Source organism: Melopsittacus undulatus, chromosome 16, assembly GCF_012275295.1.
Source record: "Melopsittacus undulatus isolate bMelUnd1 chromosome 16, bMelUnd1.mat.Z, whole genome shotgun sequence".
NCBI classification, from domain to species: domain Eukaryota; kingdom Metazoa; phylum Chordata; class Aves; order Psittaciformes; family Psittaculidae; genus Melopsittacus; species Melopsittacus undulatus.
Genome location: NC_047542.1, coordinates 5,879,048 through 5,892,175, shown reverse-complemented (window position 1 = coordinate 5,892,175; position 13,128 = coordinate 5,879,048). Strand labels below are relative to the sequence as shown.

General features: G+C 47.0%; 1 protein-coding gene across 5 annotated transcripts in view; it reads right to left on the bottom strand.

Moving 5' to 3' along the window:
• The window catches only part of MAGI3 (membrane associated guanylate kinase, WW and PDZ domain containing 3), a 71,760-nt gene extending 59,092 nt beyond the window's left edge, over positions 1 to 12,668 (bottom strand). For 4 of the 5 annotated variants that reach the window (XM_034069888.1, XM_034069890.1, XM_034069889.1 and 1 more), the window contains exon 1: positions 12,296 to 12,643. In XM_034069888.1, coding sequence (XP_033925779.1) covers positions 12,296 to 12,617 — 322 coding nt within the window. In that variant the 5' untranslated portion in view covers positions 12,618 to 12,643. Of the gene's footprint in view, positions 1 to 12,295 lie in introns of all 5 variants that reach the window. The other variant, XM_034069891.1, reaches the window with a different exon arrangement.
• Between the last annotated feature and the right edge of the window lie 460 nt (positions 12,669 to 13,128).

Sequence of the window (13,128 nt, the reverse complement as noted above, 5' to 3'; positions counted from 1 at the left end):
CATTAGGAAGAAATCATTTCTACAAACCTAAAACTTTAGGGCTTAGTTATTTCCTGATAACCCTGTGGGTTTACAGGAAATAAAGTGGATGTTAATCTCCTTGCATTTAATGAGCAGTACCAACAAACTCCGCTTCTGTCACTAGAAGGTCACAGTAAACTCGGCATAGAACCAAAACAAAGGTGCACATAATGAAAGCTTAAAGAGGGGGGAAGGCTGAGGCAGTTTGGGCTTTGGGTGCTGCTCTTGTAGTGAATTTGAGCAAAACCTGTGCCAAAATGCTTTAAAAATGAACCTGTCTCATAGAATCCTAGAATCAACTGGGTTAGAAAAGACCTTTAAGATCATCAAGTCCACATCCTTTGCTTTTTCCATACAGATCACTTAGCTCAGGAGGGAAATAATCAGCAGATTGACTTATACCGAGTTCAAACTGTTTGTCAATGGGTTGTGTTTTGGCTTTTAATTATGCCTGGGAAAGAAGAAGTAACATACATGCACCTTTGTATTCAGCTGGAGGAGAAAGCCAGCGGGACACCAGCCATGCAAACAGAATAAACCAGCCTCATTTCTCCTTCAGTTATACTTTTTGCTGTCATCTCCCAAAACTGGGCCTCCTGCTTTTTGTTTTGACAGAAGACAGTGCTTTTCCTACCCAGACTCAGTTTTAAGCTGGACACTGCAATACACCGCTCTTCTCAGAAACCAAAAGGCACACCTAAGACACTATGGACATTATCATCTCCTAAAGACCGGTTACAACTACAGCCGCTACGGAAGAAATATAACACGTTGTTTTCAAGGCCAGGTTGGATGGACTTGGAGCAACCTGGTCCAGTGGAAGGTGTCCCTGCCCACGGAAGGGGGTTGGAACTGGATGAGCTTTAAGGTCCCTTGCAACCCAAACCAGTTTGGGATTCCGTGATTCCATAAATGAGGCAGTGAAGTACCCCATCCTCTAAAGATTCTTTACACCTTTGTATCTTGAAGTTCAGGTTGTCCTTTTGTTTTATGTGATGGTTTTAACAAAGCTGTGTTATCAGTTGCTTCTTAGGTTTCTTTGTCTTCACCACCATGGGAATTTTATTTTCCACAGCTTCCAAGGATGATTCCTTTATGTTCAACACCAAACCACATTTTTCTTCTTAGGATATCAAGAATCAAAACCGGTGTAATTATCTGTATTCACCCAGCTGCCCAATTTCACATGTTAAGATATATCTGCAGATACTCTAAAGCCTATTCAATCAAATATCTTAGGCTACACTTCAGTTTTTCCCCTGGGAACCCCCTTCATCAGTCCCCAGAGGCTGCACTGCCCTCTCGGACACCCACAGCAGTGGGTCTCAGCTTGCCACTGAAGACCTAACATTATCTCCACTAACAACTTACTTTGATAAGCTACATTACAGTAATGAAGCAGCCTCTTCAGATGGAGCATCTCTCTGTTCTTTCATCTGTATGAAAGCAGGTTTCTTTCTTACATGCTTCTCCCAGCCTAGTGCAGAAGTGGTGCATTCATCACTGTGCAGCACTCCCCACCTCAATGGTGGGATCCTGCTGCAATAGCTCTCAACCACCATCCCAGACCTGCTAGCGTTCCACTTGGGTACCAAGCTAGACCCCTGGGATGCAAGAATGTCTGATGCCACTGCTGGAGAGCACTCCAGAAGAAATCGGCCACTTCCAGAGGCAAAGCCCAAGGCTGATCACAGCCATTTCCCTTCCCCACAGCAGCACATCCCACTCTGCCCACAGAGCACGCAGGAGCTGATGATCCCTTGCAAACAACAAGCAGATGGGTCCTGGCAGAACGGTTCTTGAATCGCATGCTATGTCCTCACCTGCATGTTAATGCAGTCCTTCACAGAAGGGACATGGTTTGAATCCCAGAACATAATAGGGAACACTGAATTGCTACCAGAATATGACTGCAAAACAAGCCTGGTCCAAGGGAAATTAGTTTCTCCCTAAATGTTTTATGGAAAAAATACCCCCAAAAACCCAGAAAAAAAACCAACCCAAAAACCAAACAATTCTGGCAATGGCAGCAGGGACATTTCTCTGGAAACTCAGCACTAAACACACTTCTTTCTATCCTCTACATTCAAAGCCTGATATGCAAGCTAAGCCAGTACCCATGGCTGGTTTTCAGAGCACTTTCTGGCAGATGACTGCACAAAGCTCCCAACTTGTACTTTGAGAATGCAAAAAGGCCTTTAGTGTTCTTCACAGCTCAGAGGAGCTGGCCACTGCTGCATACCTGAAAGCACACTTGATTACCGGGAGGTAAACACCACTGGAACATACCAAACATTCATTTTTATTTCTAAAGACGCAAGATCTTCATTCCTATTTGCACTACAAAGAAGTAAAAAGGCTGATGTGGCCAGGCCTAAAAATGCCTGTGGGTTTTCAGTGGGATGGGTGAGGAAGGGAACTTGGTTTTCTCTTTTAAACGACTGTGATGTTCAGTCTGTGATGCATCTTAGTTGAAAACTTCTGAAAGTGTTTGTATGTATGCATGCAAACCCGTCAGGATCTGCATTCAGCTACTGACTGTTTTAAGCCACAAGCCAGGAATAGAGTAAACATCACCCCAATTCACACCTTCCAGGTGCTCCAGTAACAGCAAGAAAAGTACCTTCTTTCAAGATGAGAAGTCCAACTCTTTATTTCCTGTTGTTAATAAGCTTCATAAAGCAACTCTGGACATGGCCAGGGTGTAACCCACATCTGCAGTTATTTCTTCTTGTGGTGGCCCTCAGGCAGGCATCCTCCATCACGGTGGATCTGGGCACACTACACTGATGCTGGCATGTGCAAGGCACAGTGGGGTGGGTGCGCAGCAGGACACGTTCCATGTGTCCAATGTCACACCTGAAAAGCCAGAAAGCATGCTACAGCAGAGGTGTGACCAACACACCCTGCAAAGCAAACATTTCAGCTCCACCAGGCCAGGGTTTGCCAAACAGTGCAAAGTTTGATGGTATATGGGGATCATACTAGAGGAAATGTGAACATCTGTGCCTTCCCCACACAGTTATTGATTAGCACATACAAGTCACTAGGGTAGTAAGTGTTACAAGGCAAAGTGCAAACAATTACTGAACCTTGTTCAGCCTGACTCCAGTGACTGCCCCAGCACACCACGCGCCTGAAGACACATTTCCTGCCATCAGGGTTAAAGCCTCATACTGTGCTGTGCGAGAAGAAGCAACAAACTCTTTACCCTGCTCTTCAGTACCATTATTGCATATCCTCATTTCTCATACTCATTCCCTTTGTGCTGTAATTCCAACTTTCTCTGTCTTGCTGCACAAGAGTTTTTCCAGGCTGGTGATCCCTTCCTTTGCATCTCCCCTACTTCTGCACCTCTGAGATAAGGAGAGCAGTCATCCTGGAAGCACTCCTTGGTATTATTTGCAGAACTTGGCAACACCAACCTGTGACTTGCATTTCCCATGTTCGCCACTGGATCCAACCTGCCACGCATCTGTTGGCTCAACACGGTGATGCTACTGGCTTCTTCTGAACACTCAGTGCCAAAGATGGTCCTGGATGGTCCCAGCCTCACAAAACCAACGAGCTCAATGCAGTTATAGTTGCAGTCAGATTTTGGGTTGGGTTCTAGGGCAATACTAGAATTTAGTAGCAAAACACTACTGGATTTGTAAGAAGGCATGGTCTCAATTTCCAAACGCAGTGGATTAAAGAAGAGACAACTTCAGGAACAGATAATTCATACAACCACATTAACCTTGTTGATTGCCTTTCCCACCTTTTGGAAAGAACACTTCATTATCATGCAGATGACATATTTCTAGACACAAAACCCAGAACACTTCTGATGTTTATCTAACATCCACAATCCATATTCATAAGACACCAGCTGTTAGTCTGTTTGTATTTATTACCAGAAGTCAGTAATGAAATGGCACTGAAGTAGAACACAATAAGAATCGGCATTCAAGTGTACTGGGATCTGATAAGCTAGAATTCAAACTGATTTTATACAAGTAACTGAAGAGATATGTCAATCCAGAGCTTAGAGGAATTGACTTTTTAACCATATCTGAGGAAAATAACATAGAATGCATCAATCTATACAAACTAGACTACTGTTCAGCAAGTGAAGAGGGGCAAGGGATGGATAGTAATCACAGTAGTGATTTTCAATTTGAAGGAGTTACATTCAATTGAGAGCAAACAACAATTCAGGAAAAATTACAGGCTTGAGAAACATACATATTGAAAAGCAGCTTTAAGGAAGCATTTCTAAAGGTAGCTGTGAAAACACACTCTAAAAGCTCAGAGAAAGCCCAGAGTTACGTCTAACAACCTTAGTGTGCTTTGTAATGAAATTACATTTCCATGTAAGATCATTAATATGAAGCTGCTGCGAGGGCTGGAGCAGCTCTGCTCTGGAGCCAGGCTGAGAGAGCTGGGCTGGGGCAGCCTGGACAAGAGAAGGGGAGACCTGAGAGCAGCTCCAGTGCCTAAAGGGGCTGCAGGAAAGCTGGAGAGGGGCTTGGGACAAGGGATGTAGGGCCAGGCCAAGGGGAATGGCTTGAACCTGCCCAAGAGAGGGGAGACTGAGCTGAGCTCTTAGGCAGAAGCTGTTCCCTGTGAGGGTGCTGAGGCGCTGGCACAGGGTGCCCAGAGAAGCTGTGGCTGCCCCATCCCTGTATATATTGAAAGCTACACCTAAACTAATTGTAGACCATGGCTACATGCAACCACCCCTATTCTGCATCTTAAACAGCAGCACTAAGGGACAGCTTTATGTAGGTTTTAAATGCCAGTGTGGGAAAAGTAAGAGACACTGCAGCATCTCTTGACTTGCTGCACCATTGTCCAATACCCGTTTCTCCATTAGTGCCTTTACAGTCTCCCTGATACCACACTCACATCCTTCCTAGGATACTCCCTTTCTCACCAAAAGGGTACCTTCTTGCTTTTAAAACTGATTAGCTTGGAAGCCAGCCCCTCAGATTCAATGACTGCTGGTCTGTCAGCTGGGAGCAGCTCCTGTTCCCACTATGACCCGCAGAGAGACCCAAAAAGATTAACACAGATTCCACTAGTAATTAGCAACTGAGAGGATGAGTTAGTTAAGATTCTGTTTTCCATGATTGTGTAACAGATCAATACAAGTCTGTAATCTTCCTACTGCATTTTCCGTTCACCTTCTGTTCAGCAGAACTAAATAAGGCATTTACACTCGAAGACAAAGAACTCATATTTTTCTTAATCCAAATCTAGTACTCTCAGGAATACTGTTGCTTTGAAGAAGGAAATTGTTCCCATTCAGGGAACACGATGTGATTTAACTTACAGCCCATGAATGTGACCAGACACTTCTTAAAAGGAAGCATCATGAATTAAAAACCAAGAAGAATGAATTCCAAGACCTTAAATCAGAGCAATTATCAAAACTGGAGCAAGTTTTTCAGCTGTCAATTTGAATGCACAACTCTTGTGACAGTTTAACTTTTTGGTTGATGTTCTTGATTTTTTGGGGTTTTGTTTTGTTTTTTAGGAATGATCACCTGAAGAATACCTCGAAGCAGATGTTTCAGCGATAAAGGAGGACAGCGCATAGCAAGTTAGACAAGCACAGCTTGTTTGCTGCAGGGGTTTTCTAAAAGGACAGGTTTGGTTTGAAATGTCTTTGCTTAATAAAAGCAAAATGAAAATTCTTAAAAAAATAAAATAGATAAGGAAATTGTATCTTTTGAGTGATAAACCCAGCCATTTTCTACATCTAACCAGTATTTCTTTAAAGCCAGCCAAGGATGCAAGACCAATACTTAGACACAAACTATGAAGACCAAATCTGCTCTTGAAATCATGGCTTCTTAATAAAGCCTCATGTTTATTTTGTTCTTGGCTCGCTCACATAGAACAGAAAGCCTCCTGCCACTGAAGAGTAATGACAAAATGAGTTTCAAGGATTTTAAACAAGTCCCATGCTGGCATGGAAGCCTAAGCTTTTGTCTTTTAATAGGAAAGCAACAGACGTGGATACAAGGATTTCAATCCAAACTGTCTACCTGAGTGAGAAAACTTCCTTCCAGGAATAACTGGAATACAAGTGTTTGATTCTTCAGTCCTAGTGATAATCTCACTCCCCTAAAGCAAAGGACGTAGGAGGTGGGTTTGGAGAACACAAACTGTACCATCCACTCTGCCACCAGCTCCAGGTAAATGCTGACTTTACTCCACACTGTTCTACTGAGTCTCTCCTGGAGATGGGCTCTCCTGAAGGAAACAAAGAGGTGCAAAATAAAACCATGGTGTTAAGCAGCACAAAACCACAAGGCCCTGTTATCATTTGAAACCAGCATGCCAAGAAAGAGCAGAATAATTGAAGCACATTTAGGGTGTAATCATTAACACAGTACTCATCACAGTAAAATTTAAACAATGAGTATGTGAAAGGGAAAGGCAGTATGTGCTATGCCAAGAATAATATGTTTATATAAAGATGGATGTGAGAAACAAGATTATAAATTACATGCACATACACCCATCCCTTGGCAAGTGCTTGATAGTCCTCTGAATTCACACATCTGAGATGCAAGCTAATAGCTTTTTGTGCAAGGCAGCTCTCTCAAACTGCTATAAGGACACACCACTGCTACTGCTGATGCTTTAGAGAAATGACAGCCTCCAGCAGGAAGCATTTCTTGTTCAGTTTCCTAAGAGGGCACATCTGTCTTCTGCCCAGTTTCATGAAACTGGGATACCCTACACATTCGTTATAGCAACCCTGTCTCTTTTGGGCTTTTCTTAGGGTGGTAAATCAAATCAACCTTGCCTTCTATAAAAATGGATCTGTTCCCAACGGACTCTAGAGCAGGGAGGACAGTTTCACATGCCAGCATCCAGCAGCCCCTCATCCAAGCATGTACTCAGATCTCCGTTTTAACACAGCACATTCAGATTTCAGCTGAGTTTGTGAGAACAGCCTCAGAGTGCAGCATGCTCTCCTCCCTGCCTTAATTGCCAAACATGCAAATGTTTACCCCCACATGGAGGTTTTGTACCTACTTCAAGCACAAGAGAAAATGTAAATGAATCTTTACATACTCAGCTTGGAGTATTAAGTCTCGAGTGCTGAACGTGAGTCACTGTATTTGTCACCATCACTTTCATTCATTCTGCTTCAGAGAAGGGACCCCCATGCACATGACTTCTAAATACTGCCATTAACTCCTGTTGGTAAAAGGAGGCATTTGAGATCAATCACCACATGATTTTACCATCAGACGAGGAAATGCATCCTGCAGTTGTCTTCTTGTAAGCTTGCACTAGATTTTGATCTGGAGAGCATTTTGGTAAGAAAAGGCCTTGCTAGCTTCAGGATCTGCAAGTCCCAAGAGCATTACATCAAAGATACTGACTTGGAAAAATTAATTTGGCACCAAGAAGTTCAGTACTACCTTCACCTGCCAATCACCTCTCTCTCTGCACTGTACTTCAAGCTCAGCAATAGATTAGAAGCAGTTCGAGCTCCCAGGTCGAAAGGTTGAGTGCACACAAAGCAGCAAGGTGCATCAGCTGTGGACTGGGGAGTACTTCATGCATTGCCAACTGCATGAAAGACTGGAAAAATAAAGATCCCCCGAGCTGTGTGAGTATGAGCTGAGAAGTCCTCCATGGAAGGGAAAAAACATCAAAGGCATAACTGACAATCTGACTGCAGCCAGGCAATCCAGCCTGGAGATAATGAATAAATGCCCCAGCTGGAGGAAGAGCTCCAGCCACAACAGTGAAAGTCAGCTACAAAACAAGTCCATAGGACATGGAGGTTTAGTAGTTTCAGAAGCACTGAGGCTGTTAAAACAGAAAAACAACAGTCTAAAGGGAACTTTTCACCATTTTACATCTTGTTGCATCTTTCTGATTAAAGCTCAGTTCTGACACACTGGAGCCAACATGCATTCTCCCAACCAAGGGACAAAACTATGCGCTCTGGAGGAGTTCCTCAAGCGGAAGAGCTACAAGACTCTGCCCATTACTTCCCAGATGCTAGTTATAGTGGCCATGAAACCATAATAATTGCCACAAAGTAGATGTATTCAGCAAAGCTCCTTAGTTTGGAAGGAAAACACATTCCTTCCTACGCAGTATCTGGCAACTCAGCCTGCTGCAAGAGGAACTTGCAGATCAGTAAATTTTCTTACTTTAAGCCTGCAACCTAGTTTTGATGTATTTTGGCTACCATATTGCTATGAAGAAGGCATTCAAAGTTGCACTGATGAGTATTTTAGCAAGCAGGCTCACCTGCACATACAAACATCTTTCTGCCTAAATCTGAATGATAAATGCAACTAGCAGACACCCTCAGAGGATGAGCTAAACCAAGATGCTTTAGTTTTTCCTTAACTGAAATAAAAGAATCTGCAGCAGTGCCAGCTAGGTACAAGGCTAATGCACTAACATGGGCAGGGAAGGTCGTCGAGCCACATAGGAGCCATCATTTGGATGCATGTAAGCAGGTGATTAGCTCCAAACCAGCACCTCCCAAGTGTGGCTATAATACAAATCGCTCTTTATGATGAGCCAGCCCATATTAGTGCACATGCATACACATACCAGTACCCCACTGCTCAAAAAGCCTTCTTTCTCTGTGCTGCTGCTTCGCTCATCTGCTCAAGATGATGAGGAATTAGGCAAGTAGCAAGGTTATAATCTCAAGCATCAACTAGAATGAAGGGATATTTAACTTTTGTTCAGACAACTCAGATCCCAGTATCAGACCGGGTGTACTGGCAGAGCTTGAGACCAGCATCCTGCAGACTTTGCTATGTCAACCCCTACTAATACTGGAACCAAAGATTTTCCAGCTCACCTGCAAACATGTGGGCCAGACCTTGTCTGTGGCATGACTGTGGCATTGATGGCACTCATCTCCAGCCTGCGGCACACTGAATCCCACACTGGTTCGGACTGAAGAGACCTTCAAGCTCATCTAGTCCCAGTCCCCAGCCGCAGGCAGGGACACCTTTCACTAGAGCAGGTTGCTCCAAGTCCCATCGAGCTTGGCCCTGGGCAACACTGGTCTTGGTCCTCATCCTCAGCAAGGAAAGGGAAGGACAAATTTCTACATCAACAAAATGGTCCATCATTTGTGATGTGCAGTTAACAGATGGCATTCAAATTAACATTCGTATCTTTCAAGTGTCTTATCAAACAAGGCTAAACAGCATCTTGAAATTTCCATTTTAAATTCTCTATGAGATTGCTAGAAGTATCACAGACAGATTTTACTGCTGTCAACTAAAGCTGTTGCTGCCTTTAATAGAGGACTAGATCCCTACTTGAAATAAAACAGTCCAGTCCCCTGACATGCTGTTCAAGGCTGTCGGGACACCTGCACAGAAAGAAGTCTCTTCCACCTTCACCTGGATGACAGAGGCAGCTCCCAAACGCCAAAGCTGCCTTTCTAAGATGCAGATGCAGACAGTAAGTGCCTTATATAAACCCTAAAATTCAGTGACAAGAAAACAAATTCTTCACTGTCACAGTGAAGAACCCTGAAGTTGGATCCTTCTCAGACTTGCGTCCCAATAGCATTCAAATCTGCAGAGCCATTGGGCACATGAAGGCGTGCTGGCAGACACTCAATGCCTTTCAACACGACACCGCATTTGACAGAGAGCAGTTTTGACTGGAGACAAGTATGAAACACAGGACCCTAAGAAAACCAGTAATGCAATTACAGGTCTCTGAGGACTCGGACATACTGCAAGCACATCAAGGACCACCAGCCCTCCAGCTCTCATTCCCTTCACCACCACAACCCCGCACATATCCCCAGCCACCTTCCAGAGATCAGCAAGTCTGGATTGCTCTGGATCACAAGGGGTGGAATGGAAGCCAAATTCAAAGTCACAGGTCTTTGCAGAGAATGCCTTGTCAACAACTTTCCTAATTACATATATCCTAACTGGAATACTGCCACTGAGTGATGCTGTGGCAACCCTGCCGAGAAAACAACCAAGAGAAACAGTATGCTTTAAAATCCTGTATTTAAGGACACCAAGTCTAACACAGAAAATTACTGCAAAACTCATCTGATGTGGTAAATAAGCTGGCAATATGTTCCAGTATGGGAAAAATTACTGGATCTGAAGCTTTAGTTTGATTCGTTCCAAAAGTTATATAAAAATCAGCATAAAAATGCTAGTTCTCTTCTTACAACTCAACCTACTGTTCAGTTTACAAGCTCTGGATGAGTACGTTAAACAGCACAGGTCTTTGCAAGACTCCAGCAGTAGCTTCCTTCTGTCGAGAACATTGTTCCTGTATTTTAACCAGTTACTAATGCACAGGGGAATTCTGCCCTTATCTCCTGGCAGCTACACTGCCACACAATGCTCACTCGTGGAGAGCTCTGCTCAGACCTGGCATTACCTTGTTGAAAGCCTACCTGAAAATCCACCACACCAAAATACTCAGATTTGATTAAACCAACCAGTGAACCTTTAAAAACTAAAGACTCCTAAAAAGCAACCCCTTCTCCTCATTAGATGTTTATTCATGTAGACCAAACAGTTTCATTCTAAGCTATATTCACAGCCAGCTTGCTGTAATCAGAAGTCAGTCCTGCTGATCTTCCAGGCACTTTCTCCACCTTTTACCCTCTTCCACACCACCAATGATTTAAGGAACAAAAAACCCATTGGTCTTTGGCTGCTCATATCTGGAACTCCTGATGAGCATCATATGGCCCTGGCCAATTCCTACTGTTCATTGTATCAATTTCATCTAAATCTTCTCGGCCAGTTTTAACTTGACAGCTTGAGACACCTCTCCCTTATGGAAAGTCCCAGGACAGGAATACCCCTATTACCCTTGGTAGTAAACACAAGGAATTCCTTTGATTATCTAACTATAGATTTATCTTCACAGGCTTTCTCTTTTTAGAAGAGATTTGTTATTATTTTCTATCTTGATTTGCTCCTCAGGATTTTTTTTAATCCTCTTATAACTTGCAACTGTTTGTTCTGTTTTGTTTTCTTCATTCAGATGGGATTTCCAATTTTGGAACTAAAGACATCTTCCAAAGCCTGGCAGGCTTCTATAGGTGCTTTTAGGGGTGTGTTTTTCTTTTGTCTTTATTTTGTCTAACAAGCAATATGCATCAGGACCAATGGTACAGCCTCTATATGGAGGATGACTTTTCAGTAGTGGTCAAACAAGGAAAATCTGATTTAAAATATGTATCACCTAAAGTCAAATGACAACCCAGCAGTTAGGAAAGAAGTACAAAGCAGGTGTTAAAGAAGCTGTATAAGAAGCATTACAGATTTCAGTCATGGAACTACCTATGTTAAAGAAGCTGTATAAGAAGCACTACAGGTTTCAGTCGTGGAACTACCTATTCCAGTTGGGATTCAGAGAGAAACAGTTTAACAGAGACGGTTTCCCTGTAACACATCGTGCTGAGACTTGGCTCGTCTGAGCAAGGAAGCGGTAAATCTGAAGCTCTTCACACTGTGAATCATTAGCTCCTGTGACTGCAGGTACCACTATCCAGCATTAACTTGACATTTGACAGGCACGTCGATAAAGAAGATCTCACCGCAATGATCTGATAGTGTTAACTAATTAACGCATACTCCAAATTAATCCAAATCTATGGAAGAAGCACACCCAGAGTCGGGTCTCGGGGTGGCAAACCAGAAGCCAAGAGGACAGCTCGATGCCGTTCTCCACACCGCGCTCCCTGCAGCCCTGAGCGCTGCACCCCGCGGGGCTCGGGAAGCAGCGAGCGCAGGCACCGCGCACGGCTGCGGCTCCGGGACAGCCGGCGACCCGCACCCCCCGTCCCGAGGCACAGCGGCGGAACCGCCGGCACCCCCCTCGGGAGCCGGAGCCGCCGGGCAGCCCGACACGGTGCGGGCAGAGGCCGGGGAACGGGCGCTCTCCCCGCCGGACAACCGCGAGCAGCGGAACCCCAGGGCTCGGCCAGCGGGAGCGCGCAGCGCCCCTCGGAGCCCAACCCGTCCCCGACGGGCCGGTGGGGAAAGCACCGGCCGGAGCCGGGTCGAGCCCGCACGGGGCAGCGGGACCCCCTTTCCCCTCCCCTCCCGTCCGGTCTCCCCGTTCTACCGAGGAAACTTTCCCATCCCGGCACCCGCCCCACGGAGCCGGCGCTCCCGCTCCTCGCCGCGGCCCTTCCGCCGCCCCTCAGGGCGCCGGCGCGGCTGGGCCTATGCACGGCGGCTGGGCGGCGGGGCGGGCCGCGGGTCCTGCGGGCGCGGCGCGGCCTGCGGCTCACCTGGGCGCACGGTCTTGAGGCGCACGGGCTCCCTGAAGTGCCGGACGACGGCCAGCGTGTCCCGGTGCGTGAGGCCGCTCACGGGGGTGCCGTTCACCTCCAGCAGCACGTCCCCCGGCGCCGGTGCCTTGCCCGAAAGCAACGCGGGGCCCGGCGAGCCCTCAGCGCCCGGCAGCAGGCGGCCTGCCAGGTAGGCGAACTCGCCGCGCTCGGCTCCGCCGCGCAGGAGCTCGGGGTCGGGCCCCGCCGGTCCCCCCCAGGACACCACACACTCCTGCACCTTGCTCAGCCAGTGCCGCTTCTTCCGCAGGGTCTTGGACATCCCGCACCGCGGGCAGCCGGTGACCGCCCCGGCCGCGGCTGCCGCCCGACTGCCGCCGCCCCGCCGCGCGCGCCCCGCCCCGCCCGGGCCCCGCCCCGCCGCGCGCGCCCCCGCCGAGCCCCGGGCGGGCGGCGCTGGCCCCGCCCCCCCCCCCCTCCCTCCGCCCTTCACGAAGGGGCGGGGCTTAGGCCGTCAGCGCGGCGGGGGGGGGGTGTGGCCGCCTATGCCGGGAACAGCCCCTTAGGGGGCGGGGGGAGAGACCCCTCGGCAGCGCCCGCCTCAAGCAGGGGTTCTCCTCAGCGGGGCCCTCGTCAGCCATGGGTGCCCTCGGCCAAGCTACCCCTCAGCCGTGGGTGCCCTCATCCATGGGTGCCCTCAGCCGTGGGTGCCCTCGGCCATAGGTGCCCTCATCCATGGGTGCCCTCAGCCAAGCTCCCCCTCAGCCATGGGTGCCCTCAGCCATGGGTGCTCTCAGCCATGGGTGCCCTCAGCCAAGCTCCCCCTCAGCTAA